At 35.3% G+C, this 27,969-nt stretch overlaps 1 protein-coding gene across 1 annotated transcript in view; it reads right to left on the bottom strand.

The window, feature by feature from the left end:
- Lmnb1 (lamin B1) overlaps positions 1-27,969 on the bottom strand; it is a 53,842-nt gene that overhangs the window by 21,916 nt on the left and 3,957 nt on the right. The window contains exons 3-6 of the mRNA XM_076855902.1: positions 8,295-8,451; positions 7,432-7,557; positions 3,595-3,765; positions 1,864-1,989 (exon numbers count right to left, since the gene is read on the bottom strand). Of these exons, the coding sequence (XP_076712017.1) occupies positions 1,864-1,989; positions 3,595-3,765; positions 7,432-7,557; positions 8,295-8,451 (580 nt within the window). The remainder of the gene's footprint in view (positions 1-1,863; positions 1,990-3,594; positions 3,766-7,431; positions 7,558-8,294; positions 8,452-27,969) is intronic.

The raw sequence follows: 27,969 nt of genomic DNA, 5'->3' as shown, positions 1-27,969 counted from the left end.
GCCAAACCAACCAACAAGCAAGGAAGCAAAAAAAATAAGGAAAAGTAAAACAGAGGAAAAGGCAATACCTAGAACTTAATTAATTATATGGAAAAAAGGCAGTATCAACTCAGCCTAAGAATGTTTATATCACCCTGCCTCGCACGTTAAAACCTTAAACTCCAAAGCAGTGGTATTAAGAGTAAAGCCTATGGGGTGATTATATCATGAGAAGAGAGCCCTCCTGATTAGGAGGGGTGGCCCTCACAAAATGTGCCCAAAGGGGCTCATTTGAGGATATAGAGAGAAGGCAGCACCATTAGGAATCAGCAAACAGCCCCCAAATAGATATACACTCTGCAGTGCCTTGAACTTCCTAGACTTCTAAACTGTAAAAAAAAAAAAAAAAAAAAAAAGACCCACGAATTTCTGCTATTTATAAGCCAGCTACGAAGCCCATGATATTTTGTTGTAGCAATACGAAAGAATAAGTCAGATTATGGAAAACAAATTGTTAAGTTCTTTAAAGAAAATCTAAGCAAGGTATAAAGGGAAAACTGGAACTCCAAGAAAAAAACCTATATTAGCCTACAGCCTTTAGCTATGTCACTGAAGTTACCCAGGTCTGTGGTTGAACCAAAATGAACTATAAGGTCCTTCTAGCTCCAATGTTAAATGAAAACCCTTAAATACTATCAGAAGAATACAGTTCTAAATTAATTCAAAATTTTATATTATGTAATAAAGTATCTCTGACAATATAAACTAATGTTAACTAACTTTTTACATCACCTAATTTATGTAACTCATCTTCTGTTTTCTGAATTCCCACAATAAATGTACTCAGTTTTATAATCAGAAGATTTATACTAAAAATGACAAAAAAAAAAAAAGTTCAATCAAGTTTATTCCTATGTAAAAAATTCAAAATAAGCTAGGCATTGTGGTGCATGCCAGTAATCTCAGCAGCTCAGGAGGCTAAGGCAGGAGGATAATGAGTTCAAAGCCAGTCTTAGCAAAAAGCGAGGCGCTAAGCAACTCAGTGAGACCCTGTCTTTAAATAAAAAATACAAAACAGGGCTAGGGATGTGGCTCAGTGATCACGTGTCCCTGAGTTCAATCCCCAGTACCAAAAAAAGAAAAATCAGAACAAGATGTCCTCCCTTAAGAAAAATGGAAGTAGAAGTTACTTCCCAAGTGATTAAAGTGAGCAACAAATCACCAAATCATGCTGTATATTCACACAGCTGTCTATGTCCTCTGGATCCATACTGACTTTACCCTATCCTGAAGTGACTTGAAGCCATGTCCATACCTGCTAAAACTGCACCTGAAGCACATCACCATGGACTGGAAGGCAGCCAGTGAACAAAGCAGCAATGGAGTCATCTGTTACTAGTATATACCAATGAATGAATGAATGAAGCCACCAAATTTTTAACCAATACATATATTAATGCTACTTCCCATGATCCTAATTAAGTATTTTAAGCACAAGTAGAGTGTCTAGAAACACAAAGTATTCACTATCCACTTTTGCATGGTTTGCTTCATTGTGGTTTCTAATCATGACCAAAAAAAGAGGGAAATGTACCAAGAATAGCACCCTGTAAAGATGAAGCTATTGAACACAGCAGAAAACCCAAGTCCTAGGTCCTAGGTCCAGTGAAGAAACTAGCAATTTCCTTAGCTTCATGTAATATGTTAACTAGGGATAGTAGTATCTGCCTTAGCGGATGCTTATACAAAGCAAAACAAAAAAATCTAGAATTATGAAAACCTGAGTGCAAAATAGCACCATCATGTGTGACAAACAGAGAGAAGGCAGGCAAAGCAGGTAGACCATTGTTGTAGAGGTGGTCTTTCACAGAGGAAGATACTTACCTCTTTCTGTAGATTAGAAAGTTGAGATGAAAGGCTTTCAATTCTCATTCGACTTTCCATCAGTTCTTCCCTGGCACTGTTGACAGTAGACGTATTCATTTCTGAGGACAGTCTGGCATTCTCAAGCTAAAAGACACAGCAAGTCACAGTCAGCCTTAAGATGTAAATTAAAACTAACAAATGAGGAAGCATAATTCACCTAAAGACATTTTAAACCTAAGTCCTGCTGGTAACTGGCTGATGAAACACAGGAAAAGCATCATGAAGTTTGCTGATGTGGTTTGAATTACCTTAAGTCTGTCTGACTTTTGAATTCACTTTCTAAAATATGAGCTTTATTTAACAACATTAATGTATCTGGTCATCCCCCAAAGTTTAGTACTTCAATATTTCATCCACTAAACCTTTAATGGCAAGGATAACACTGCTAATAAAGAAAGTGTGTAGTAGCAAGGGTGATGATGTTTGTAAGAAAATATCACATATCCCTAAGCCACCAAATCCAATACAGAATAGATTATCTCACACCAGATAGAAATGCTTCCTTCAGAAGCAAAGACAGTCCCTCAGGTAAATACCCCATTCCTCCAAATGCCCGTAACATTCTACCATGTATGCATGTGTTGTCTCAGGAACATGTTTCTACATCTCCTAACCGGCTCCCTTTAAGACACAGTGTGTGATTGATTGATCCTGACTTTAGCTCCTTTTCTGTCTAGTGCAGAGACCAGCATTCAGTAACTGTTGGACAGTTTTATAAGTTCTCTTTCATGAGCCAAATGCTACTTCATAAAATGACTAAAACCCAATATGAACAGTTGGGAGGTCATGCAATGGAAATTACGTTCAAAGACTCTTATCTCTCTAATTTTCTAAGTTTGCCCCTAATAATTATTTTTTTTTTAAAGAGAGAGTGAGAGAGGAGAGAGAGAGAGAGAATTTTAATATTCTTTTAATTAAATCTTTTTTCTTTTTTTTTTTTTTTTCTTTTGGTGCTGGGAGGTTGAACCAGGGTCTTGTGTATTTGAGGCACACTCTATCAACTGAGCTGTATCCCCAGTAATACATGAGGTAAAATCATTTACCAGCAAAGCCTGATTTTTATATTTTTTTTATTTTTGGCTAATAGAAGTACAATATTTCTATAATACCTTTTATATAAATAACAATGACAGAGGAAGAAATAGAGACTATTTGGCCTTGTACAAAAAAAAAGCCAAAGTACAGTGGTCACAGTCTATGTATAATAATGGTATGGAAATCAGAAGCAGAAGACGTCCAACATTCATTTACTACTAAATGGATGTTAGGGCAGCATGATCAGTACTTTGTTATTGGAAGAAAATTATTTCAGGGCTGGGGTTGAGGTTCAGAAGTAGAGGGCTTGCTCGCCTAGCATGTGTGAGACACTGGGTTCAATCCTCAGCCACCACATAAAAATAAAATAAAGATTGAAAAAAAATTATTTCAGACACTTGCATTCAACTACAACAACATGAAATGAGTGATAAATGGGACAAAAATAAAATTAAAACAATCCTACCTTTTTCTAAAAATTTCTAGTAATAATAGGTTATAGAAACCCACAGTTTAAAAAAACACCCGTTTTTTATTGATGGAGACTAAGTGAATCATTTAAGAAAAACAGAACAAAGCAAACAACAGTCACTTTAGGGTGACTGTCAAGTACTGACTTTGGATTTTAAAACAAACCCTCTGAAGAATGCTCACTTTGGCATGGTAGGTCTGCTCAAGCTCTTCCTTGTATAGCCTCACTTGGGCATCATGTTGCTCTCTCATCTCATGAAGGGCTTGAGCCAGCTTGTATTCATACTCGATCTGACGTCCAGAATCCACCTCTACCAAGCGTGTTTCGTGCTTTCTTCTTGTCTCATTAATTTCCTGAGGGTAGAAAAAAAATGACAAAAATCAAATAAATTATTTACCACGGCTGCAATGGTACAATCTGAGGGATATTAGAGCCATGTGAAGTTTTACACACCAACTTCCTCAAGTCTGTCCTGGAACAAGCATGTGGATGTACTTTGTTGCCTTAGTTTTCAGGTGAGAGATTTTTTGAGATAGAATTAATAACAGAAATGGTAGTACATCAAGCTGTAGGAACTGTCTATGTCGTCACAGGAACAAAGCATTCTCTAAAAGCATGAAATGACCTCCTGAGTGATTTTTAAAGTTTTTTCAAGTGCCATGTAATCATGGATGACTAGACAGTATACTATATTAAACACTGAACAGCAATTGTTTTTCTAAATTGAAAGAAAAATACTTCAGACACTTGAGTTTATTACTACAACATGAAATGAGTGATATAGGACAAAAAAGGAGAACCTTTTACCCCTAATAAAATTGAAACAATCCTACTTTTTTCTAAAAATTTCTAGTAATAGGTTATAGAAAACCATATTTTTAAAAATATCCATTTTCTATATTGATGGAGACTAAGCGAATCATTTAAGAAAAACAGAATTGGGCGGGGGATGTGGCTCAAGCGGTAGCGCGCTCGAGTGGCATGCGTGCGGCCCAGGTTCAATCCTCAGCACCACATACAAACAAAGACGTTGTGTCTGCCGAAAACTAAAAAATTTAAAAAAATTTTTTTAAGAGAGAGAGAGAGAGAGAGAGAGAATTTTTTCAATATTTATTTTTAGTTTTCGGCGGACACAACATCTTTGTTTTTGTATGTGGTGCTGAGGTTCGAACCCAGGCCGCACGCATGCCAGGCAAGCTCGCTAGCGCTTGAGCCACATCCCCAGCCCTGAAAAATAAATATTAAAAAAAAAAGAAAGAAAAAGAAAAACAGAATGAAGGGGCTGGGATTGTAGCTCAGTGGTAGAGCGTTCGCCTAGCACAGGTAGGACCCAGGTTCGATTCTCAGCACCACACACCACATAAAAATAAAGGAATTGTGTTGTGTCCATCAACAAAAAAGATTCATTCTCTCTCTCTCAAAAAAAAATACACATTTAAAAAAAAAAAGAAAAACGGAATGAAGAAAACAGTCACTTCAGGGTGAAACTATTTTGAAAAAGATACATATGGAGAGTTAAAACTATCAGTCCAGACAACTACAAGTTAAAATTTTATCTGCAATAAATTTATTATAGTAATAGGCAGAGCAAAGAATTTACATGACTTCTTTTCCTAATCAAGAGATATGGAGGATAGGGTCTTATTAATAATATTACTTGACTAACTCAACTACATATAAACTCACTATTAAAGAAGAGGTAGAATAATCATGATCCTTCACTGTTTTAAGTTACCAAATAAAATCTGTGTCTAAGAACACAAGGGCAAGAATGAAATTTCCATTCCAGTTTCTCACTATGAAAGTAAAAGATTTGTTTAGTGGCAATAATTACAAAAGCCACAAGAGGGAGGTAAAACCCACTGAAGTTGCTTGATGCTTATATTTTCCAGTACATTTTCTCATCCTTTCTTTTAGCCATTATCCTTTCTTTTAGCCACTGAAGAGGAAAATTTACTTGACAGAAACAAGCAAAAAAATATATATATATATCAGAAAATCAGAGTTCATATTCCAGTTCTGCTATCAACCTCCCAGGGTTCACATCTGTTTAGCAAATGATACTTACATAAACGTGCAAATGAAGGCTACAACAAACAGTGAACACCTACTAATGGTATGCCCTTTGTCTACCTCACTTACTCTTCCGTTTTCTCCCTCCTTTTTCCCCTCTTACCTATCCATAAACAAGGAAATCAGGTATATCTACTGAAATGACTTCAATGTGCAAAAAAATAAAAATAAAACTATTATCAAAAAGGTAAGCCCCAAATATTCAAAAATGCTACCCACTCTAAAAATATAAGATTATGTTTTACTGATGCCATTTTTCAAATTTTATGCAGAATCAGTGACCTTACAAAGAATAAATAATCTACTCCTGGCAATCCAGACATTATAACAAAAAACAAGCAATACATCAAGGACAATTTTAAAAGTACAAAAATATAAATCAACTTCGCATAATATCTGATTTTGTGATAAAGCACTTGCCTAGCATCCACAAGGTTCTAAGTTCAATCCCCACATTGCAAAAACAAACAAAAGTGGTTTTATAAAGCAACACTAGTCGAGAATTATATAACAGCACTACATGTCAAAAAGCACTTTCAAACAGCATTTCATTTGATCCTTGTCACACTTTGGAGAAAAAATAGTGTAAGCATTTCCTTTTAAAGAATAAACAGACTCAAAAGTCATCCAAGATCTGTTTGCTTGTCCAGTGCAACTGGCACCAAAGATGCCTATTTTAATTATTTAAACACCATTAATAAAAATGATTGGATTTTTATTATTTTCAATTACAAATGTTTTTGACTACTATAATGAATTCCTATTTTTTTAAATAGGACTTTTCTCTCACTTGTATTTTTTTTGAGAGAGAGAGAGAGAGAGAGAGAGAGAATTTTAATATTTATTTTTTAGTTTTTGGCGGACACAACATCTTTGTTTGTATGTGGTGCTGAGGATTGAACCCAGGCCGCACACATGCCAGGCAAGCGCGCTACCACTTGAGCCACATCCCCAGCCCATGAATTCCTATTTTTAAGTCTTTGATAGTTACTATTTTCAAAATAACACTACTAATCCAAACCTTTTACAATTTTTAGGAGATATACATTCCTTTTCTTCAATTTTACTACTTCCTCTATTTGGCATATGTTGCATCTATCTACCCACCCTTGACACAGAAGTTAAGGATTACAAATGCTATTTAAAAATTCTCATATGTACCTATAATTGCTGTAAGTAGCTAGACTTCAAGATGGGTCCCCATGATTGCTGCCTCCAGGTATTCATATCCTAATGTAATCCCCTTCCTCACAATTAATCAGTGTGAAAATGGTACATTTGTCACTGCTGCAAGTAGGCTACAGAAATAATGAAGCTTCTCTCTTGGTCTCATGCTCACTCTCCCTCTCATGGCTCATTCTTGGGGAAAGGCATAATCATGAGTAGCCCTATAGAGACCAAGTGGCAAGGAACTGATACCTCCTGCCTAGGAAGCAGTTTCTCCAGCCCAGGTTGAAAGCTTGACTGCACCTCAGGAGACCCTGCAACAGAACCACCACTTAAGCCCATGGTTTTAGATTGTTAAATTTTGGAGTACTCTATTTAATCAGCAAGAGATAACTAATGCAAATGTTTAACATGTTGACAGTAATTAGCAGCTGTGACCAAGCCTTTATAACTCAGATGAAGTGACAGCTTATGTTTATCTTAACAGCTTATGCTCTTCAATGCAGTCTTTTGTTTTCTTTTTTTATTACAGAGGTACTAAGGATCCAACCCAGAACCTTAAGCACCCTAGCCAAGTGCTCCAAGCTATACGCCCAGTCCAGATGCAGTCTTTCTGGCATCAACAACTTGAACAGTTTGCCTGCAAAATTTCTCCTAATCCCAAATCTTATCCCTTCATCATTAGATTTCCCACATTTCTTGTGGGAAATAAATCATATTTAAATAATTTGTACTTTTACATGTTTTTTTTCCTTAAAAGTAAAATTATATATAATTACCTCTTCGTACATGCTTTTACGAAACTCCAAGTCCTCAGTAAGGCTCTGACATCGATTCTCCAAATCCACTTTAAGTAAAGTTTCATCTGCTAACTGTTTTTTGGCAGCAGATAAAGAGGCTTCCAACTATTACAAGGGGGAAAAAAATGTGATAAAATTACACAGCAATCATTTAGCAATGAATTTAATATATATGAATCGAATCAAATATTACAATTTCTACACATTTATAAAGGTATAATTACCATATTTTAACCTTTACCACAGAATTTTGGGTTCATTTGCTGATCCCACTTACAGGGTACCAAACAGATCACCTGTTAAAATGGCCAACAGAGTACAGAACAAAGACCTATCATTCCTATTTTTAAAATCAAACCAATGATTTTTAGTTAACCACTTTGATATTTTCCTGTGTGCAAGCATTGCAACATCTTCTTTCCTCACCTCACATTTTAGTACAATCGTGAAATAGGTTCTGAGAGCATCTGCACAAGAAAGAATTGCAAGATCTATATAACCCCCACAGAACGACTGAGAGGTGATTGAGCTTTACATGTTAAGATACCTAAAAACTTTCTTCAGGTAACTGATCCAAACAAACCCCCAAAAAACTAAAATTCCACAATAAACATATAGCCTTTAAAAATCAATCAATCAGGGCTGGGGATATGACTCAAGCGGTAGTGCACTCGCCTGGCATGCGCCTGGCGCTGGGTTCGACCCTCAGCACCACATACAAATAAAGATGTTGTGTCCACCTAAAACTAAAAAATAAATATTAAAAAAAAAAATCAATCAAACCAAGGATTAAGACACATGGTAATTAACCTTCCAAACATGGCTCACAGCGTTTACCTTACCTGGGCAATCTGATCCTTCAGATCCTCTAAATCTGCCTCTAAACTTTTTTTGTCGCCAAGGGCAGTAGCCAGAGCTGCATCTTTAGAGTTCAGTGCTGCTTCATATTCTCGAAGCTTGATCTGGGCACCATTCAGATCAGATTCTTTCTTAGCATAACTGTAATACATTTGAAAAAGCACAGATATCAAATTATACCCCTGATTTTGAATCCTTCTCCTTGCCTGCTAAAAGGAAAATAAAAGAGGTGGTTTAAATAAGGGCTACCCAAACCTATTAGAAAAGCAATTCAGGGGCGTTAGATCTAGAGTTTTTGGTAGATAACAATATTCTCCTTCACTGTCACATCACTACTAGTGTTGGTTGTCTGAATAAGAACACATTTCATCCTTTTCTATGAAGAGACACATTAAAAAAAGATTTTTTTTGAAAAAAGAAGTTTATTTTAAATACAACAACACAAACGCAAGATATATAGGAGACAAGCAAGATATAAAATTAGATTAATTACCTGAGAATGAAAAGTTACTTTTGTGAGTATTGGTTGTGTTTTTATTTTGTTGTTGGTGGTAGTATTACTAGGGATCAAACCCAGAGCCTTGTGCAGGCTAGGCAAGTACTCTACAACTCAGCTACAGCCCCCCAGTCAGAAGTAAGTTATTTTAAGAAGCAATTTTATACCTTAATGATGTATCAGTTATATAGAAATTCTCTTGTTATGTGTTTTTTGCTTGGTGGTATAACATTAAGATACATGTGTACTATGTGAGTGTAAATGTTAATTAGAATTTAACTGACCCCTAAAGCTTAAAAGCAACTTCCACTTCTTATATGAAGTGACTTGAAATTTCCCTAACTACAAATAAGAGCCTTCCTAATATTTTGTAGAAAAATTATTTTATATTGTTAACTACCAAAAAATGAGGATGGAGGGCTAGGTTTTGTGGCTCAGTGGTAGAGCACTTGCCTCCTATGTGTGAGTCACTGGGTTCAATTCTCAGCACCACATATAAATACGTGAATAAATAAAGGTCAATCAGCCATATAATGCTGACAAAAAAAAAATACTGAAAAAAACATTAGGATGGATTGATTGACCTTGGTGCCAGGGATTGAATTCAGGGGCACTCAACCACTTGAGCTACATCCCCAGCCCAATTTTGTATTTTATTTAGAGACAGGGTCTGTGAGGTTGGGTTTGAGATCCTCCTGTCTCAGCCTCCTCTGGAGCACTGGGATTACAGGCATGTGCCACCATGCCAGGCAAAATGAAGTTTTAATTGAGATTTTTTTTCCTTTAGTATTAGTTTTTTTATTATTAAATTGGGTTCTACATTATAAATTACAAGTTCGTTTGGATACAGTTTGTCCAATGATTTTATTTTAAAAGACAGAATTTTTTTTCTCATTCAAGTAACTATCATTAGTTATATAAGAAGTCTTAATATCAAATTTTCAATAACTGTTCTTAAGTAAAATTGCTAATGTAGAAGTTATTTCTACTACTGACTTTTGAAAAAGAAATTTTTTAGTTAATAGAAAAGTTAAAATAGTCTTGTAATGTTAAAAGAAAATGAATTTTTTAAAAAAATCAACCAAATGGTAAGAAAATACAACTTAAAGACTTCTTACACATTTTGGTATCATAATATAACTAAAATCTCAAATCTTTTTACTAAAATCTGTATTTCTAAAAGCCACAAGATGGCAGGCTTTCACTGAAAACTAGTTTAGAAGAGGTTAAAGAAAACCACAGAATCATAACCTACAGCCATAATGGTTATTCACCACTTCATTCAAGCACTGGGTCTCCACAGAAATGGAATTGCATCTTGTAAAGGAGCCACTATTTTATTCCACTATAAAGTGGCCAGAGTTGGAATAGGATACATAGCATAATACATGATTTAAAGTAAAACTGTATTTTGTTGAGTTCTGCACAATACTTAACAAAAGCTACTAGTTCAAAATTATTTAAAAATTACAAAATCTATGCTTCACCATTATTTAGTGTTTCAATCTTAGACCATAATGTGGTGCTTCATAACTGCAGAGTAAACCTATGCTTTCCACGGACCGACAACCTACCAAGAATGATGGAGAACAAAATATCACAATGATATTAGACTACTGCAGTGTTCTGTAAAAATGGGTATATTTTATGAAGTATCTTCTTCGTGTACTTATTGAATCACACTGATTTTATGGGTAGTACATGCATATAGCTTGAGAATCTTCCACTGTGCAACATTTTGTAGTGTAGAAAATACAAGAAGACAAAAAATTAATCAGGCAGTGCACCCAGATGACTAAAATATGGTTCTTTCACAAAACAAAATAAGGTAAGAAGAGGACTAAAATGGATGAGTACCTTGAGTTTCTTAGTGCTAGCAGCTGAAACTTTCTAAGAGCTTTAAGTTCAGCCATATAACGCTGACAGTGTCTATTTAATGTCAAGTTCTTAGTCACTTAAAACAGTGATAGTCTATGAAAATATAAACTGCTCCATTATAAATGCTACTTTAAAGCTCTTCCACCTTGCTGAGCAAATTAGGTAGATTTAAATCAGAGGCTGGAGATGTTTTTACAATTGCAAAGAATTTATTATTTGGCTTTTTCCCCTATACAGAAGTATACTTCCCAGCGAATACCAACTGTTAGGTTTTTAAAAACATGTACGTGATTAGAAGCTCGAATAATGGTGGGGAGGGCAGTTTAAAAAAAAGTGCCTCCAAAGGAAAGTAACCACCTCTTAAATTTCCTTCTGTGGGGAAAAAAAAATCTTGTGTGTGTGTGTGTGTGTGTGTGTGTATATATATATATATATATATATATATATATATATATATATATATATATCAATACACACAATGTACACAGAGAATATTCTGAACACTTGTACACAAGAAAAGAATGAATGGTTCCCACTGAGGAACTGGAAACTGGCCTAATCCTTGTCTTGAGGGACTACAACAATCACAACTCCTATCAGGGCCTGCTTATATCCAACTAGACTAGAGGTAAATATCTGACTCTGGAAGCCAATCTCTGACCAGCAACAATTCAGATTTCATCGTTCAAAATTTGAACTATGGAAATAAACTACAATCAGAGAGTAGTGAAAACTGGAACTAATAAATTGTTAGAAGGCATGACATGATTAGTAAAAAACAAATTAAACCAGGTAACACCATGAAAAAAACACGATATCCCCCTGCCAAAGAGTTGAGGTTTTAAGATTTTATCATTCAAAAAGTATAAATCTTCTAACATAAAACCTTTTAATAGCCAATAACAGTACTTTTAAAAGCATGTTTTATTTTGTGTTTGTTTATGCATGGAGATGCTAGGATTAAAGACAGTGTGCAGGGTATGGTATCCTATCAATCATTATCCCAACAGACCTAGTTTTCTGCATGTGGTTTGAAAACTTCTGATTATCTAATGTCCAAGCTCTTTAGCGTAGCATGGCATAGCCTCCTGCAGAGAGACCTTCAGGACACAAGTCTTGAATACCTTCTGGCTTTGGATCTTATTCTCCCCAACTCCAGTGTCATCTATTCTAATTCTTAACTCCATTTAACTCCTATCATTCAAAACTGAGACCAAACAAATATCATCTCTTCTTCTTTAAAGCTTTTTTGCTTTATCTCTCCTAGCAGGAAAAAAAAAAAAAAAAAAAAGACATTTGGATTCCACTGCACTTGGTTCAACATTCTACTACAATGCATAGGACATCTTCTTTCAGAGTAGATGCTCCCCCCCAAAAAAAATTGTAAAGAAAAAAAGAAAGAAAGAAAAAGCAACAAACCACAGCAAGAAATACAAAGTTCAGAGCAAAACCTAAAGTCATATATTTAATGTAACAGTTTATCAGTAGAAAAGCATCTTCTGTTTACTGAGGATGAAGCTTATTCTGAGCCCAATCAACCTAGATCTGCCCTACAAGCCACCATGGCCTTCTTGCACAGAAAGACAGCAGGCATTATATTGTCCAACACAAGCCACTTTCTGTGATGCCAAGTAATTTATAGTCTCTTCTCCTATAAGTTTGTGAGTGAACTTTTTGGTTTTTCTAATCCCCTCCCAAAATGCAGAATAACATTTTATACACAAGTACACCAGAGAGTTTGAAGGCAGAGAAAGAAGGGCTCAGTCTAGGCCCTAAATTTTTAAAACTTACTTATTTAATCCAAGAAACATTGAATATCTACTATGTACTACCCAGATAGAAAGATAAGACAGGGTTCCTGGTGGAGTATACTTTGCATTTTAGGAGATTTTTCTTTCTTTTTCTGGACCCTGAATACCTTTCTACTGCTGTAGGTCAGACACTAGCCCATGACACTACACTTAGGTATTTAGCTGTCTGGGTGACATAAAGGTTTATCTTGTAGATGCTCAAGTAAAGCAATAAAGAAGGACTTGTAAGGAGTACTGCAAAGGGAGCTTAGGGCAGATAGTTCTTGTAGTTGTCCTTACATCCCAAACACCCTTCAGCTGTACAAATTATTCTGTGTAAATACATTTCTCTTCTTCCTCCTTGAATCCATAACATTAACGGTGGCGAAAAATTAATGTTTCATAAAGCTAATAAAGGGAGGAGAGTTGATGACTACTACTTCTACATCTTGCACACACTTTAAAATTACACTGATCATACAAATTCCTATGTTTCTGGATGTGCTTTACTACTCCAAAAGACAGAACTCTTTGAGGGGAAGGCCCATTCTTATTATCTCTATATCTTCTATACAGAAACAGAAAGCCTGGACATTACTGTCATTTTGTTAACTGTTAAAAGAACGTGGGGCTGGGGGTACAGCTCAGTGATAGCGCATGCATTCTGACACCCTAGGTTTGATTCTCAGCACCAAAAAAAGGGGGGGGGGACCCTCCACACATACCTTCCTAGAAAGCTCCCTCCAGGGTTTATCCCAACAGTCCTAGTTTTCTGCTTTTTTCATCCCATGTAAAATGCCATGTCTTTTTCAAGGAAAAAAAAAGTAACTGATACTTATATATTCTCTGTTAGTCACATTCTGAAATATCCTCCCTAACAACTCACCCTACCAATTTCCAAGAATGGATGAATCATGAAACATTCTTAAGATTACACTCAAGCTGGACATGGTGTAATACCAACTAGTAGGAAGGCTGAAACAGGAGGATTACAAATTTGAGGACAGTCTTGGCAATTTAGCAAGATTCTATATCAAAATTAAAAATATAAAGGACTGAGGATGAAGCCCAGTAGTTAAGAATGCATCCCTAAGTTAAATCCTGTATACCACACACAAGCACAAGACTACACCCAAGTCTCCATCAGATTAATAATCTTGAATCAATGAGTTTTATGTCCACAAGATTAAGAACACATGGAGGACATGCAGTGAGTTAATATTTTGAACATAATCTTTTAGGTTTCTAACTCTATTGCTTCTCATCACTGAATACAGTGTGGACAGCCCAAATGTAGTTATCAGCAGATAACTGGTCAGAGTGCAGAAACCTGCAGAATTGACATCCTGAAACATACACATACTAATTTGCTGAAGCTATTAAATGCAGAGATATCTGACAGTGTCGTGAAACAAAAAGCAATTTAAATAGGGATCCAAAGTCATTAGAAGTTATCACTGAAGGTGTTAGAATACATTTTTCTTTGACAATATTTTCTTTGACTATATTTCCTGACTTGCTTTGTTCAGTGTCACTGACCTGCCCGACTAAACTATTTCTACCTCCAGAGAAAGAATTTCTAGTGTTTTCATTTAAATTCAGTGTGAATCTAATGCTACAAATATGTGCACTCCTGAATAAGTCATATAAAGTATTCCCATTTCCTTTAAATATTCTACAAAAGAAAAAAAAAACACCACAACCAAGAAAACAAACAGCTTTATAAAACTATATCCTAAGAATTCCCTCCCTTAGCAAAGTTAGCTTTCATTTCAAATAAGCTTGAATTACACTTGTCACATTAAGCAGGCAGTTCTAATTATATATTTGATCATTAAAGAAATAAGCAGCTAGAAAGTATATATTTACATTCCTGTTAACATTCTCCAGTAATGACTAAAGAGGAAGATATGGCTTTAGTGATATACTATGGTGTATTTTCCCAATAAGACCTAGCACCATTAACTGTCTGGGACACATAGCTATCCTTTGCAGAGTCCTGTTAGACTAACACAGATGCAATAGGTTACTCCATCACTTTCTAAATTTCTCCTGCCATCTCTTACCACCATCAATACCATGTACCTTACTGCTCTGACCATATTGGTTGTTCAATCTATAGTTTGACATTGACATTAACCTTGGCTTCTCTACTTAAGTAATTGTCTGTGGAACTCAGGGTCTAAACTTTGCCCTCTGTACTACCCCTTCTGTTGGAAAAACTCAGTCTCACTTTCTTTATGTTCTTCATTTGTTTGGGTGTACCTCAGACTGGTCCTACCTCTAAGAAAGTAGAAGTTAGAAAATGCACCCAGTTACAGAACTACTAGAAATGTTCAATGAACCTCTTCGGGAAATACATAATTACTATATAAAATAACTGTAGAGAACAGTTTTCCCAGTCATACCACATACATAATAATATGCTGAAAATCATTTAAGACCTAGTAAGTTATGAAAACAATAACTACTTGAAAATTAATTAAGAAGCATATCATTACCATAAACTCTTTTAAAAAGATCAGTTAAACAGAGAATAAAAAGAAATCAATCACAAAACTTGTAGGAACTAATTGTAGAACAATTAGAAGCTCAATACAAAATAGTTTAAATTAGGTATTGGCAAATTATCACCGTTCTATTAACATTTTCTTGGTCCTACTGTGTAACACCTGACACAAATGCTTAGCTGAATGAAATTTCTAGTTGGGGGGGGTTGGGGTTATGGCTCAGTGGTAGAGCGCTTGCCTAGCACGTGCAAGGCCCTGGGTTCAATCCTCAGCACCATATAAAAATAAATAAATAAATAAGTAAAGGTATGTGTCCAACTACAACTAAAAATAAAAATAAAATTAAAAAAATCTTTTTTTAAAAAAGAAATTTCTAGTTTGACCAGTAGCACAATGACAAAAGAATGAGCGCTTCTCTTAATCACTCACAATGTAGTTGTAGGCAAAGAATCTGTGTTCACTTTTAGGACAGGACCTATAGACATGCTTCAGTTTGGTTTGCTTATTTTAAAAGAGACATAAATTTCATTTTTCCTCAGGTACTTTTGTCCTTGTTCTTTGATTTCCATATACAAAAATGTATGTGTGGGCTGGGTTGTATGGCGCTGGGTTCCATTCTCAGCACCACATATATATAAAATAAATAAAGGCCCATTGACAGCTAAAAAAAAAATTAAAAACAATGTATGCGCAAAAAGTCACACTAAAAAATTAAAGACCTGGGGATATAGCTCAGTTGGTAGAGTGCTTGTCTCACATGCACAAGGCCCTGGGTTCAATCACCAGCAACACACACACACACACACACACACACACACACAGACTAAAGACCTGAATTATAAATGGTCCCTTTTTTGGCAGATTACATGCCTAGAATAAAGTATAAAGCTAACTTCTAGATATTAAATGTGCATAAAATTTCCCAGAGATTTTTATGGTACCACATATGCAAAAGAGTAGACAAGGTCAAGAATCTGTGTTCATCAAATGCTTGCTAAGTGAAAAAAACTTACTGATATATATGTTCTCCTGAAAAAAAAAATTCATTCAAGACATAATGACTGATGGACCTAAGAATATAAACTTTAAAGTTACACAGTTGAAAAAATAAACTGGACAAGAGCCATTCCTGTTTCCAAAGATAAAAAACAGAAATACAATTACTTGAGATTTTTACTCCTGCCTTAATATGTCAGACAAACCAATAATACGAAAAACCAGAAAACAAACAACTCTCAAGTTAGTTTTGAATTCCACTAAATCCTCTCTGGCTACTTACATCACTTTCTAGCATTTAAGAAACTATTACATGCTGGGGCAGTAGCTCAGTGGCAGAGCACTTGCCTAGCATGTGAGGCACTCACTGGGTTCGATCCTCAGTACCACATAAAAAATAAATAAAATAAAGGCACACTGTCCATCTGCAACTATAAAATTTATTTTTTAAAAAGAAACTATTACAGATTGTCATCTTACATGAAAGAGAATCAACAAATGTACAGATTGAGAATTTTCTGAGGCATATACTGTAATCTCCTGAATGGAAATGAGGTTACTAGAGAAGATGAAAGAGAAACATATGCCAAGCCAGTGATGGGCTTTCTCTGCCTGTGTTTAGCTACCTTTCTTTTTTTTAAAAATATTTTTTAGTTGTTGATGGACCTTTATTTTATTTATTTGTATGAAGTGCTGAGAATGGAACTCATTGCCTCATGCATGCTACGCAGGCGCGCTACTACTGAGCCACAACCAGCCCCCTAGCTACCTTTCTTAACTTGGCATTCACTCCTTAATTTTTTTTTTTTTCCCACTCCTTACTTTTTGCTTTAGGACCATTCTAGTTTGGAAAAAAGAAATTCTAGGGGATGAAAAGGAAATACGATTCAGTTTTTCATTTTCAGACAATAAATAATAGCTACCATTCTATACAAAATTATTCCTAATCTCCACAAAACAAAGATTTTTAAATTCCTCAAACAGATATGCTCTACATAAAGCCAGGCCAATTAGGCACAGCTGTCTGAGCTCTGTTCATGTTTTATATTACCATAAGGTTCTCTAGAACAGCTGTCTGGTGGCAGCTGAACACCACTCAACACAAGTACATTTATTCAAGTGACTATCAAATCTGTTTCTGGTGATCTCTTCATACCCATAACTCAGAATCTATGTGGTCTTTATTATCTAGTCATGGTCCAAACTTTTCGAAGAAAAATAAACCTTGAGTTTAAAATAAAGGTTATTAATATGCCTACAGAAAAATCTTCTGTCCTAAAACTAAATAATCTTATTTCATAATAGGCTCAAAGTGCCTATTAAATATGCATTTGTTCCAACATTACCTGATCAGTTTCACTAGTATCCAATTACCATCCCTTCCAAAGGGAAAGGGGATTTGATCTACAACACTTCTCATGAAAGAAAATTAATGAACTTCCCTGTTATTAAAACAAATGTAATACACAAAAATTCCAGATAATCTTGTGATCACAATTCTTATTAACAAAGATTGCTACTGGCATATGCAAAAATACTAAGAGGCTTTTGCACAAACTCCAAAGCTATTGCTAGTAGTTGATCAGTCAACAAAATTAACCAACAATCCTACCAGAATCAGGAAAACCCTAACTGAAACCAGATTAAAATTAGGAAAACTACTAAAAGAGATTGAAAGTAGACCACAGAACCTTTTCTTTGAAAACAAGAAATTCACTCTAATATAAACAGGCACGGGAATTCGGGAATAGACACTTTAAGTACTAATACGAATGACTTATTCATTTAAAAATAATCACTACCAATATTTGGTCACCTACCTACTATGTGCAGGCACTGACCTAGAAGCTTAGATACCAGCAGTTAACAAAATATACGAAATTTCTGCCCTTATGGAACTTCTTGTGAGAAAGGTCACAAAATGCACAAATACAAAAGCGAGGCAGCATAGGGTACAGTCATCACTCGGCTACCTGCACTGCGCACGGCGGGCGGGCTGGCATCAGGTCTATGGGGCTCAGTGTAGCGGCAACCCACCTGATGGAGAGAATCTGGAGGCTGAGAAGACAAGGATAGGCCCAGGAAAATGAAGAAATGGAGCAGCCCATGCAACAGAGAGGAGGGCCGCCCTTTGGGAGGAGGTGAAGCCACCAGCCTGCAGGAAATAATAGAAACAGGTCCACCATACCCAACAGGCAGATCAATAATGGAATGAGTAGAGATGGAGATGATATGGAAATGAAAGGAGATGAGAGAAATCAGGAGAAAACTTGGGGAGCTGGCGTTGAGGAACTGTCTATGTATTCTTACTGGAGGAGCTCTCTAATCACCATGACCAGCATAATGAATTTTGCCTTATGCCTTGACTTGGTCCATTTTCCATGAGATTAATACTGTGCTTCCCCCTGTTTTTCTTTTCCTTGCATTTTCCTGATATGCCTTTATGGATCTGTTTGCTATGAACCTTATGTTATTTCCATGTGTCAAGTGGGTCTTGTGTTGCCAGCTTCTGGTTGAAGACAGCCTTTGCACCCAACCTAAGTTTCTGACAGCAGTAGGGTTTTACCCATTTGAATGGAAACATATAAAGTTAATAAAGCAGTTAAAAAGGAAAAAAAAAAGCACAAATACATATGTCAAGAATAACCACTATCTGGAAGAAAAATAAATCAGAATAAGGAGTGTAGAAGGGGAATATAATGATTGAATATAGTGGTCACAAAGACTAATGCTGTGCCTATAATTAACAGCCATTTTTACATTTTTCAAGCCTATATTTTATTTAGCAACATGAATACTAGTATCAATTGTAATTTCAATACTCCTTGATGGATTGTGTGGAACTCAACCTTCTGCAAAAAACAGCCTCCTACAAATCACTGTTAATAATTCTTTTAAGGGAGTTTACAGAGTGTTGGGGAATTTGTAGGTATAACAGAAAGCAAAATCTGACACTAGCCAGTCCACAGAGATTCCGAACTATCAATTATTTACACAAAATTATCTAATCAATGAAATAAATGTCTGGAAATATCTTGATAAGTTCTAAGAAAGAGAAGAAAAGTGGGGCTGGGGATGTGGCTCAAGCGGTAGCATGCTTGCCTGGCATGGGTGCGGCCCGGGTTCGATCCTCAGCACCACATACAAACAAAGATGTTGTGTCAGCGGAAAACTAAAATGTAAATAAAATATTAAAAAAAAATTACAGATCAGGGCTGAGAATATAGCTTAGTCAGTAGAGTGCTTGTTTTAAAAAAAGAGAGAGAAGAAAAGTACATGGTATTTCAATAATGCATGAGTCGTTTGGGGACACAAATGGCACATTAAACACGACTCTACTGTTACCCATTCGGAAACCTGATTAAAACAGCAAAAGTACAAATTCCTGGGGCCGGGGTTGTGGCTCAAGTGGTACATCGCTCGCCTAGCACATGTGAAGCACTGGGTTCGATACTCAGCACCACATAAAAATAAAAAATATTGTATCCACCTAAAACTAAAAATTAATATTTTTTAAAAAGTACAAATTCTTGAGGAGAAAAACTGAAAATGAAGTGACAGTATTTTAGAAGGCCAGAAAGCAGATCATGAGTAAAAACAACTTAGCCAATCCAAGGATGCTGAATCCTAAGCCAGACACTTGGGTGAAGCCATACTTCACCTCAAAGTAGTATAATCAAGAAACCTCATTCATAAGAACCTCCAGAAATCTAGACGCTGTGTGTTGGTTCAACCAATGTCAATTCTAACCTCCTGGTGGTACTTTCATACAATAGAAAGTCACCTCTCTAAGTTCCCCCAGACTCTCTTGCAGCTATGATGCTGAATGCCAATTAGGTTCTCTAACCAAATGCATACATAAACAACAAAGAAGAAATACAGGAATGCACGGGACCAATATAGAAATGCATGGGATCGCTTTCCAGGCCCTTGCATCAGATTTTCTGCTGACAAACAAGTCATGAAGGACAGAAAAGCATGAAGCTTTTCCTATCTTTATGTCAGTATCACACATATTACTGTAGAACTACAGTTAGGTCTTGAAATCAGGAAATGTAAGTCCTCCAACTTTGGTTTTTGGTCACTGCAGTTCCCATGCATTACCACATGAATTTTATAGCCAGCTTTTCAATTTCTGCAAAACAACAAAAAAGGCAGCTATGATTTTAGTAAGATATAACACTGAATCTACAGAAGAATTTGAGGAGAGCTGCCTCCTTAATATTATATTCCAATCCATGAACTGGGATGTCTTTCCATTTATCTAAACCTTATAAAACTTTTTTCAGCCATGTTAAGTTTCTAGTTAGTGTGTAAGTCTCTCATTCCCATAATATTTATTTCTAAGTATTTTATTCCTTTTGATGCTATAATTGCTTTCTTAATTTCATGTTTGGATTATTTGCTGCCAGAGTACACAAATACAACTAATTTTATGTATATAAATTATATATTTGTATTATATAAAATATATACTATATATACATATATGTATGTATCTATGGTATACTGACATTGCTAAACTTATTAACTCTCTGTTTTTGCTCTTAAAAAGATTCCTTAAATTTTTCTATATACAAGATTATTTGCAAATAAAGGTTTTTTACTTCCTTTTTAGTCTTAATCTCTGGTTAAAACTTTCAGGACAATGTTGAATAGAAGAAATGAGAGTACACATTCTTGATTTATTCCTTTGATATTTACCAGAAAATATCACTTGTCTTTTTCATAAAGATTCTTTAGCAAAAGTTTCCTTTTATCGCTACTTTGGAAATTTTTGTCATGAAACATAATGGACTTGGTCAAATGTTTTCCCCACATCTTGAACATATGGTTTCTGTTCTATTAATATGGTGTATTACTTTGACTTTCATAACTGAAGCAACCTTATACTTCCAGGATAAATCCTACTTAATAACTGTATAATCCTTTTTATATGCTAATGGATTTCATTTACAGTACAGATAAAGTATCCCCTTATCTGAAATACTCTGAAGAAGAAGAATACCAGATTTAGAATTTTTTCATATTTTGGAATATTTCCATAAACTATAGGTCGACAATCTCTAAATCCAAAAGTCTGAAATGCTCCAAAATTCAAAACTTCTTGGGCACCATTACACTCAAAAGGTCCCAGATTTCAGTTATTTCAGATTTTGGACTTCCAGAGTCTAGGAATACTCAGCTTGTATTTTTTTTTTTAATTTTCCACCTATATTCATAAGGAATATAGTCTGTAAAATTCTTCTCTAATAGGGTCCACTGTCCATTCTCCAGTATCAACAGTGGTGGTTTCCTAGTCCTGAATCACAGCTACACATTGTTTTTTGAAATTCAATTGTTTCAAGGTGTACTTGGACATAAAAGTTCCCAAAGGTCAGTTCTACAATATTCTAGGCATCATTCCTGTTCAAGCCCTTCTAAAAATTTTTTCTAAGTGCCTATATTTCATATTGTTTACCATTTGTTCTCAACCTACAAAGATCAACAAACAGAAAAAGAAATTAACTTGGATCTCTGTCTCTCCATGTGATGCTGCCCTCTGCCATGTTATAATGCATCAAAAAGCATCAAAAAGCAAAAAATCCTTCACCGTATGCTGAACAGCTGCTAGGGCCATACTCTGAGACTTCCCAGTCTTCAGAACAATGAGTTAAATAAACCAGGAAGGAAGGAAGGAAGGAAGGAAGGAAGGAAGGAAGGAAGGAAGGAAGGGAGGAAGGAAGGAAGGAAGGGAGGGAGGGAAGGAGGGAGGGAGGGAAGGAGGGAAATTAACCTGAAGCACACAGTGGCTATGAAAGCATATTATTTAAGGAAAGCCTCACTTATTACCCAGGTCTAAACCAAAACTATCAGCAGAAACCTAAGATTATGATCCAAGTGATCCAAGTGTAGAATCTTTTCTTTTATATTAGCAATGTAAATATAACCATTTAATGGTCAATTTAAAAAAAAACCTATAGAAAAATATTAAATTATTCCAAACAGGACAAGGATATTCACCCATTCCTGATGGCATCAAAAATCAATAAAAGTGGCACATGCCCGTAATCCCAGTGGCTGAGTAGACTAAGGCTAGAGAATCATAACCAGCCTCAGCAACTTAGTGAGGCCCTAAGCAACTTAGCAAGACCCTGTCTCAAAATAAACAATGGGGGGCTGGGGATGTGGCTCAAGCGGTAGCGCGCTCGGCTGGACTGGACGCATGCAGCAGCCGGTTGGATCCTCAGCACCACATACAAACAAAGATGTTGTGTCCACACACAAACAAAGATGTTGTGTCCACACACAAACAAAGATGTTGTGTCCGACAAAACCTAAAAAATAAATATTAAAAATTCTCTTAAAAAAATAAAAAATAAATAAACGAATGGAATAAAGGTATTGTGTCCAACTACAACTAAATACATACATACATACATACATAAGATTTAAAAATAAATAAATAAATAAACAATGGGCTGGGGATGTAGCTCGGTGGTTAAGCACCCCGGGCTAAATCCCCAGTACCAAAATAAAAAAAGGTAAAAGTGCAATGCCTTTATTCAGTGGATAATATTTAACTAACAAATTAGATAACATTTAACCAGAATTAATCAGGGGACAAAAACCTGGTATTATCAGTAAGAAGGCTCCTAAATAACCATGTGGATTCAGAGAAATTGGTTAGATTGAGTCACTGTGAAGCTTATTTCCTTGATAAGAGCAAATTAAGTGGCCAATACAGGGTATCCTGTTACATCTTTAAAATGTGTTAAATGATATTCTACACAAGTATTGACAAGATGCCCACAAAATGTTGCATGAAAAAAGAACGTCTATAAATATTTATCATTAATCCATTTTTGTTAATAACATGGGTATGAACCTTCAAACTCTTTATTTTGGGGAGATGGAATTAATTGATTTTTATTTTCTTCTTATTGTTTATCTGTGTTTTCTCATTTTCTATTTTTGTATCAACAAGTTATTTTTTTGAAATTCCAAAATACAACTACCAAAGTACAATCTCCTTATCACAGATGTGCACTGAAAAGGAAGGTTAAAACTTTGTTTAGAATTCTTGAATTCTAGAAATAACTAGGGGACTCAGACAAGGTTCCCTCACACAGTTGACACCTGAGGCTCCTTCTCTCTGTGTGTACATGATACGACCAAACTGATGGTATAAGTCTAAGGATTTCCGACGCAGGTCTATCCGAGGTAACATAATCTGGGCAATAAAGAATAAACATAAGCAGTACTGTTCAAGAAAAAGAAAGACTTGGCAGCATATTTTTACAGTGCTTTATCTTTCATTCTGTGTTTACTTCCTTGAAACTGAGTACACTAAAAGATTACCTTGTCTTACCCCCTAAGTTAAATAAACAATTTCAAAAGCTATCTTGCTGTACCAAACATCCTTTGAAAGCACAGAAAGGAAATGTCATGACAGTTTAATTACTTTAAGACCTATTACCAAGACTTCAACACCAATTCTATGGGTTTGATCCTGCTATAGTTTGAATCATGAATGTTCTTCAAAAGCCCATGTGTTAAATGTTTGGTCCCCAGGGGAGCTTTACTGGAGGTAGTAAACTTATAGGAGATAGGGCCTAGTGGGAGATACTTAGGTCACTGGGGAGTATGTCCCCAAAAGAGATTGCGGGACCCTGTTTTCTTCCTATTCCTTCTCTTTACTACCTGAGCATGAAGTGAGTGATTTTTGTTTTGTTTTGTTTGGGGTTGGGGAGGGTATTGGGACTGAACACAGGGACACTGGACCACATCCCCAGCCCTATTTTGTATTTTGTATAGAGACAGGATCCCATCAAGTTGCTTAGCACCTCCCTTTTGCTGAGGCTGGTTTTGAACTGTCTCCTGACCTGCTGGGATTACAGGCAAGCACCATTGCCCAGCTGTGAGTGGTTTTTATTCCACTACATACTTCCATCTTGATGAGCAAACCTGTCACTGGCTCAAAACAATGGAGCCAATCTTTCACATACTGGAACCTTCAAAATTGTGTGCCAAAATAAAAATTTCTCCTTGTAAGTTAACTAATTCGGACAGCCTGTTATAGCATCATAAAGCTGTTTTCCTGAAAATTAAAGTATTATTTAATATGAAGTTTTGTGGCTTTTTATATTAAGACCAAAATGTGTTGTTATCAACTTCATACAACCAGGGCAAAATGGTACATCAAAAAAAAGAGAGGCTGGGATGTAACTCAGTGGGAAAGTGCATTCCTATAATGCGCATGGCCCTGGGCTGAATCTCTAACACTGTCAACAACAACAACAACAAAAAAGAACAGGAAAAAAACAAAGAAAAAATAGTAATGTGATATCTAAAAACAGAGTAATATATGAAACGAAAGTTTTTAATTTTTGTGTAATCATCCTATGTACAAAAAAAAAATCTCAAAACCGATTAACATATATTATATTTTAGCTCTGAACACCAAAAAATATGAATGTTAAAAACAACCCTACTGTTATTATTTAACCTGTGGGCATTTCCTAAATTTCATTCATTCATGACATAAATGTGTAAAAAGCCAACAGAGGAAATGTAAGTCCAAATACATAGCAAGCCACAACCCCCCATCCCTATTAAAAAAGTAGTAAAAAAATTCATTATTTACATGCCTGAATGCTTCATGATTTCCTCAAATAGCTAATTTGGATAAAAATTCCCCCATTACTAGGAGAGGAGCATATGACAGGTTAGAAAAAAGGTTTAACTGTTACTGAGATTTAGAAAACTATTACTTAGCCCTTATCCCAATTATATAGGTAAGGAAACACAGGCTCAAAGATTTAAAAGCAAGCCAGATCAGTAGTGTGCACTTAAGTCCCACCTAATGACAGAAAAAGAGAGAAAGAGAAGACAGACAGCTGAACACAGTGGCATATGCCTATAATCCCAGCAGTTTGGGATACTTAGGCAGGAGGATTCCAAGTTCAAGGCCAACCTGGGCAATTTATCAAGACCCTGTCTCAAAATAAAAACTAAAAAGTACTAGGATGTAATTCAGTGCTAAAGCAATACTGGGTTCAATCCCCAGGACCACACACACACACAAAAATCCACCTAAATGGTAATTACACTTAATCATAAATATTAGGTCCAAATTAAAAACTATATATAGAAAATTATTTTTAAACAAACTCAAGAGCTGAAAGGACTCAAACCAACAGTAAATTGAGTCTTCCTTTCCATCTTGCCAATTACACTTCCCTTATTGCGCAAAAGTAACAAGATGATTTGTTACTACACTGACATTTGTCTTCCCTCAAGACCCAAATAAAAAGTAAAATATACAATATGGAATAAACCCATAGCAACAAAATAAATGGGAAAGGGATTATTAGCAGACATTAACAAATTTCTAGAAGATGAAATGTAAATAAAAGCACACATCACGATCCCACTCACATGCGGAATATAAAAAGGTTTAGTAGAATAATGGTTATCAGATACTGGGAAGAGCAGGGGAGGGAGGGATAGAAAAAGACTGATCAATGGGCACTAAATTACATTAGATAGTCGGTATTAAGTTCTTGCATGCTAATGCACACCAATCTAGTAGAGTGATTAGAGATAATTACATACCCTATATCTCAAATATTTCTGCCATTAAGAAATTATAAACATTTGAGAAAACAAATGTTTAATATTAAACATTATGCAGTTTATACATGAATTGAAATATCACATGGTCCTTCATTTCTTTATTTTTATTTATTTATTTGTTTGTTTATTTATTTATTTGTGTGTGTGGTGCTGGGGATTGAACCCATGGCCTTGGGCATGTAAGACACTCTACCAACTGAGTTATATATGCCCAGCCCTCCTTGTTTTATTTTTGTTTTTATGTTATCCATTAAAAATAAATTATTTTTTAAGTACACAGATGCACACAGTGTGCTATATGGAAAATGAAGCAGGACTAAAATTGAGATGGGTATTTACAGAAAAACAGCTTTGCACTTGGCCTTTCTCACCATCCTTTTTATGTGCTAACAAGTTGGCTAACAGCACACTCCAAATATAAAGAGATCCTCATTTATTCTCCCATTTAGAAGACAGCAAGATAACGTAATAATAGTAGCAATAACACATAATCATTACCTAGCCTACGATCATAAAACCAAGATCAGTAGCAAGAAAAAACAAATGTAACAAAAAGCACAAATGACCAGAAAATAAAAACAGAGATAGTCCAATTAACAGAAGTTTGTTAGTTTTGTTTGTTAGTATTGGGTACAGAACAGGGATGTTCTATCACTGGGCTATATTCCTAGCACTTTTTGGTTTTTGTTTTATTTATTTTTTCTTGGTTATATGGAATATATGTTGACATATTTAGTACATGTATATTAAAAAATATATCCTGAATCAACATTTTAGAATTTCCTCCCGAAAGTTTACCAGATCAGCTATTCTAAACATTTTTGCAGAATCACTGAAGGTAGTTAGCATCATTCCTCTTCAAGACTGTATTTTGACAGCACTACAATTGCATACAGTAATGTAATACTTTCTTTATTTTATTTGAGGATCTCGCTAAATTGTCCAGGCTGGTCTTGAACTTTTGATACTCCTGCTTCAGTCTCCTGAGTTGCTGGGATTACAGGTATGTGCCCCTGCACCCAGCAAAAAAAGGAGTTTAAAGAGAAGACACCAAATATTATCTTCAGCTTAACGACACCGGATACTTAAAAACATAAGCAAGAAGATTAAAAAGGAAAATATCTGTAAAAAAAAAAAAAAAAAAAAGAATTCTGTGGAACTAAAAGTATGATTTCTGCTTTTAAAAGGTCCCTACTAAGCTGGCAAGTGGACAAATATAAAAGAAAAATAGAGGAAAAAACAAGACACTGGGTTCAATAAGAGCACAGAAAAAGATATGGAAAAAAACAGAGCTAAATTTAAAAGTAAACAAGATAAACACATACACACAGGCCTTCAAATTAAGGACCCATTTTTAATAGCCAGGATGCATGATAGAATATAAGCCTAGATATTGTTTAATCATCCTATGTACAAAAAAATCTCAAAACTGATTAACATTTATTATTTTAGCTCTGAATATGAATGTTAAAACAACACTACAATTATTATTTAGCCTGCAGCCATTTCCTAAATGCCCATCAGCATGCAAAAAAAAAAAAAAAAACTAAGATAAAGAAAAATTCTTAAAAGCTTTCAGAAGTGGGGAAAGGCAACTACAAGCAAAACTACTAATTAGCACTGGATGCTACAAGACAATGAAACAGAAAATACCAAAATGATACTTTCCGGTACTTTCCAGGCACTGAGGTAAAATGTTAAAGTAGCATTCTATACCCAGCCCAACTATCAATCAAGCATGAACCAAGTTACTTTCAGACAAAAAGGACTCAGAAAGTTTTATTTCCTGCCATTCTTTCTGAATTAAGTTACTTCAGGATGTTGTCCAACAAAAAATAAAGAAAGAAATCAAGTAAAAGAAAAATGTGGGAGGGGGGATAGTAGGGGATAGGAAAGTCAGCAGAATACAACAGTCACTAATATGGCATTATGTAAACATTGTGAATGTGTAACTGATGTGATTCTGCAATCTGTATTTGGGGTAAAAATGGAACTGCATAACTCACTTGAATCAAATGTATGAAAGATGAAAAATAAAAATAAAAAAATAAAAAAATAAAATGTGACCCAGGAGGACACTGACTTTAAATCGTGTAAATTCCAGGATGTCAATGATTAAGATACCTCAGAACAGAACATGCAAGGAAAGTAGACTCATATATTATGATTAGATTTCTTCAAAAAGTTTGCATATATGCTGAAGCAAAAAAATTTTTTACAAGAAATGACATGGTTCAAATAGCTATCTAAAATGTGGCATACTGTGAGTAATTTGTTTTACAAAAGAGAATTTTATGCCTGATCCTGAAACTAGGAAAATACAAACAGTAGCACACCTAAGAAAAAGAGTTCTAGAACACTGCTTGGTAAC

This window comes from Callospermophilus lateralis, chromosome 5 (genome assembly GCF_048772815.1).
Source record: "Callospermophilus lateralis isolate mCalLat2 chromosome 5, mCalLat2.hap1, whole genome shotgun sequence".
In the NCBI taxonomy this organism is placed as follows: Eukaryota; Metazoa; Chordata; class Mammalia; order Rodentia; family Sciuridae; genus Callospermophilus; species Callospermophilus lateralis.
The sequence above is the reverse complement of the archived record's forward strand: the minus strand, read 5'-3'. Positions and strand labels throughout refer to the sequence as shown.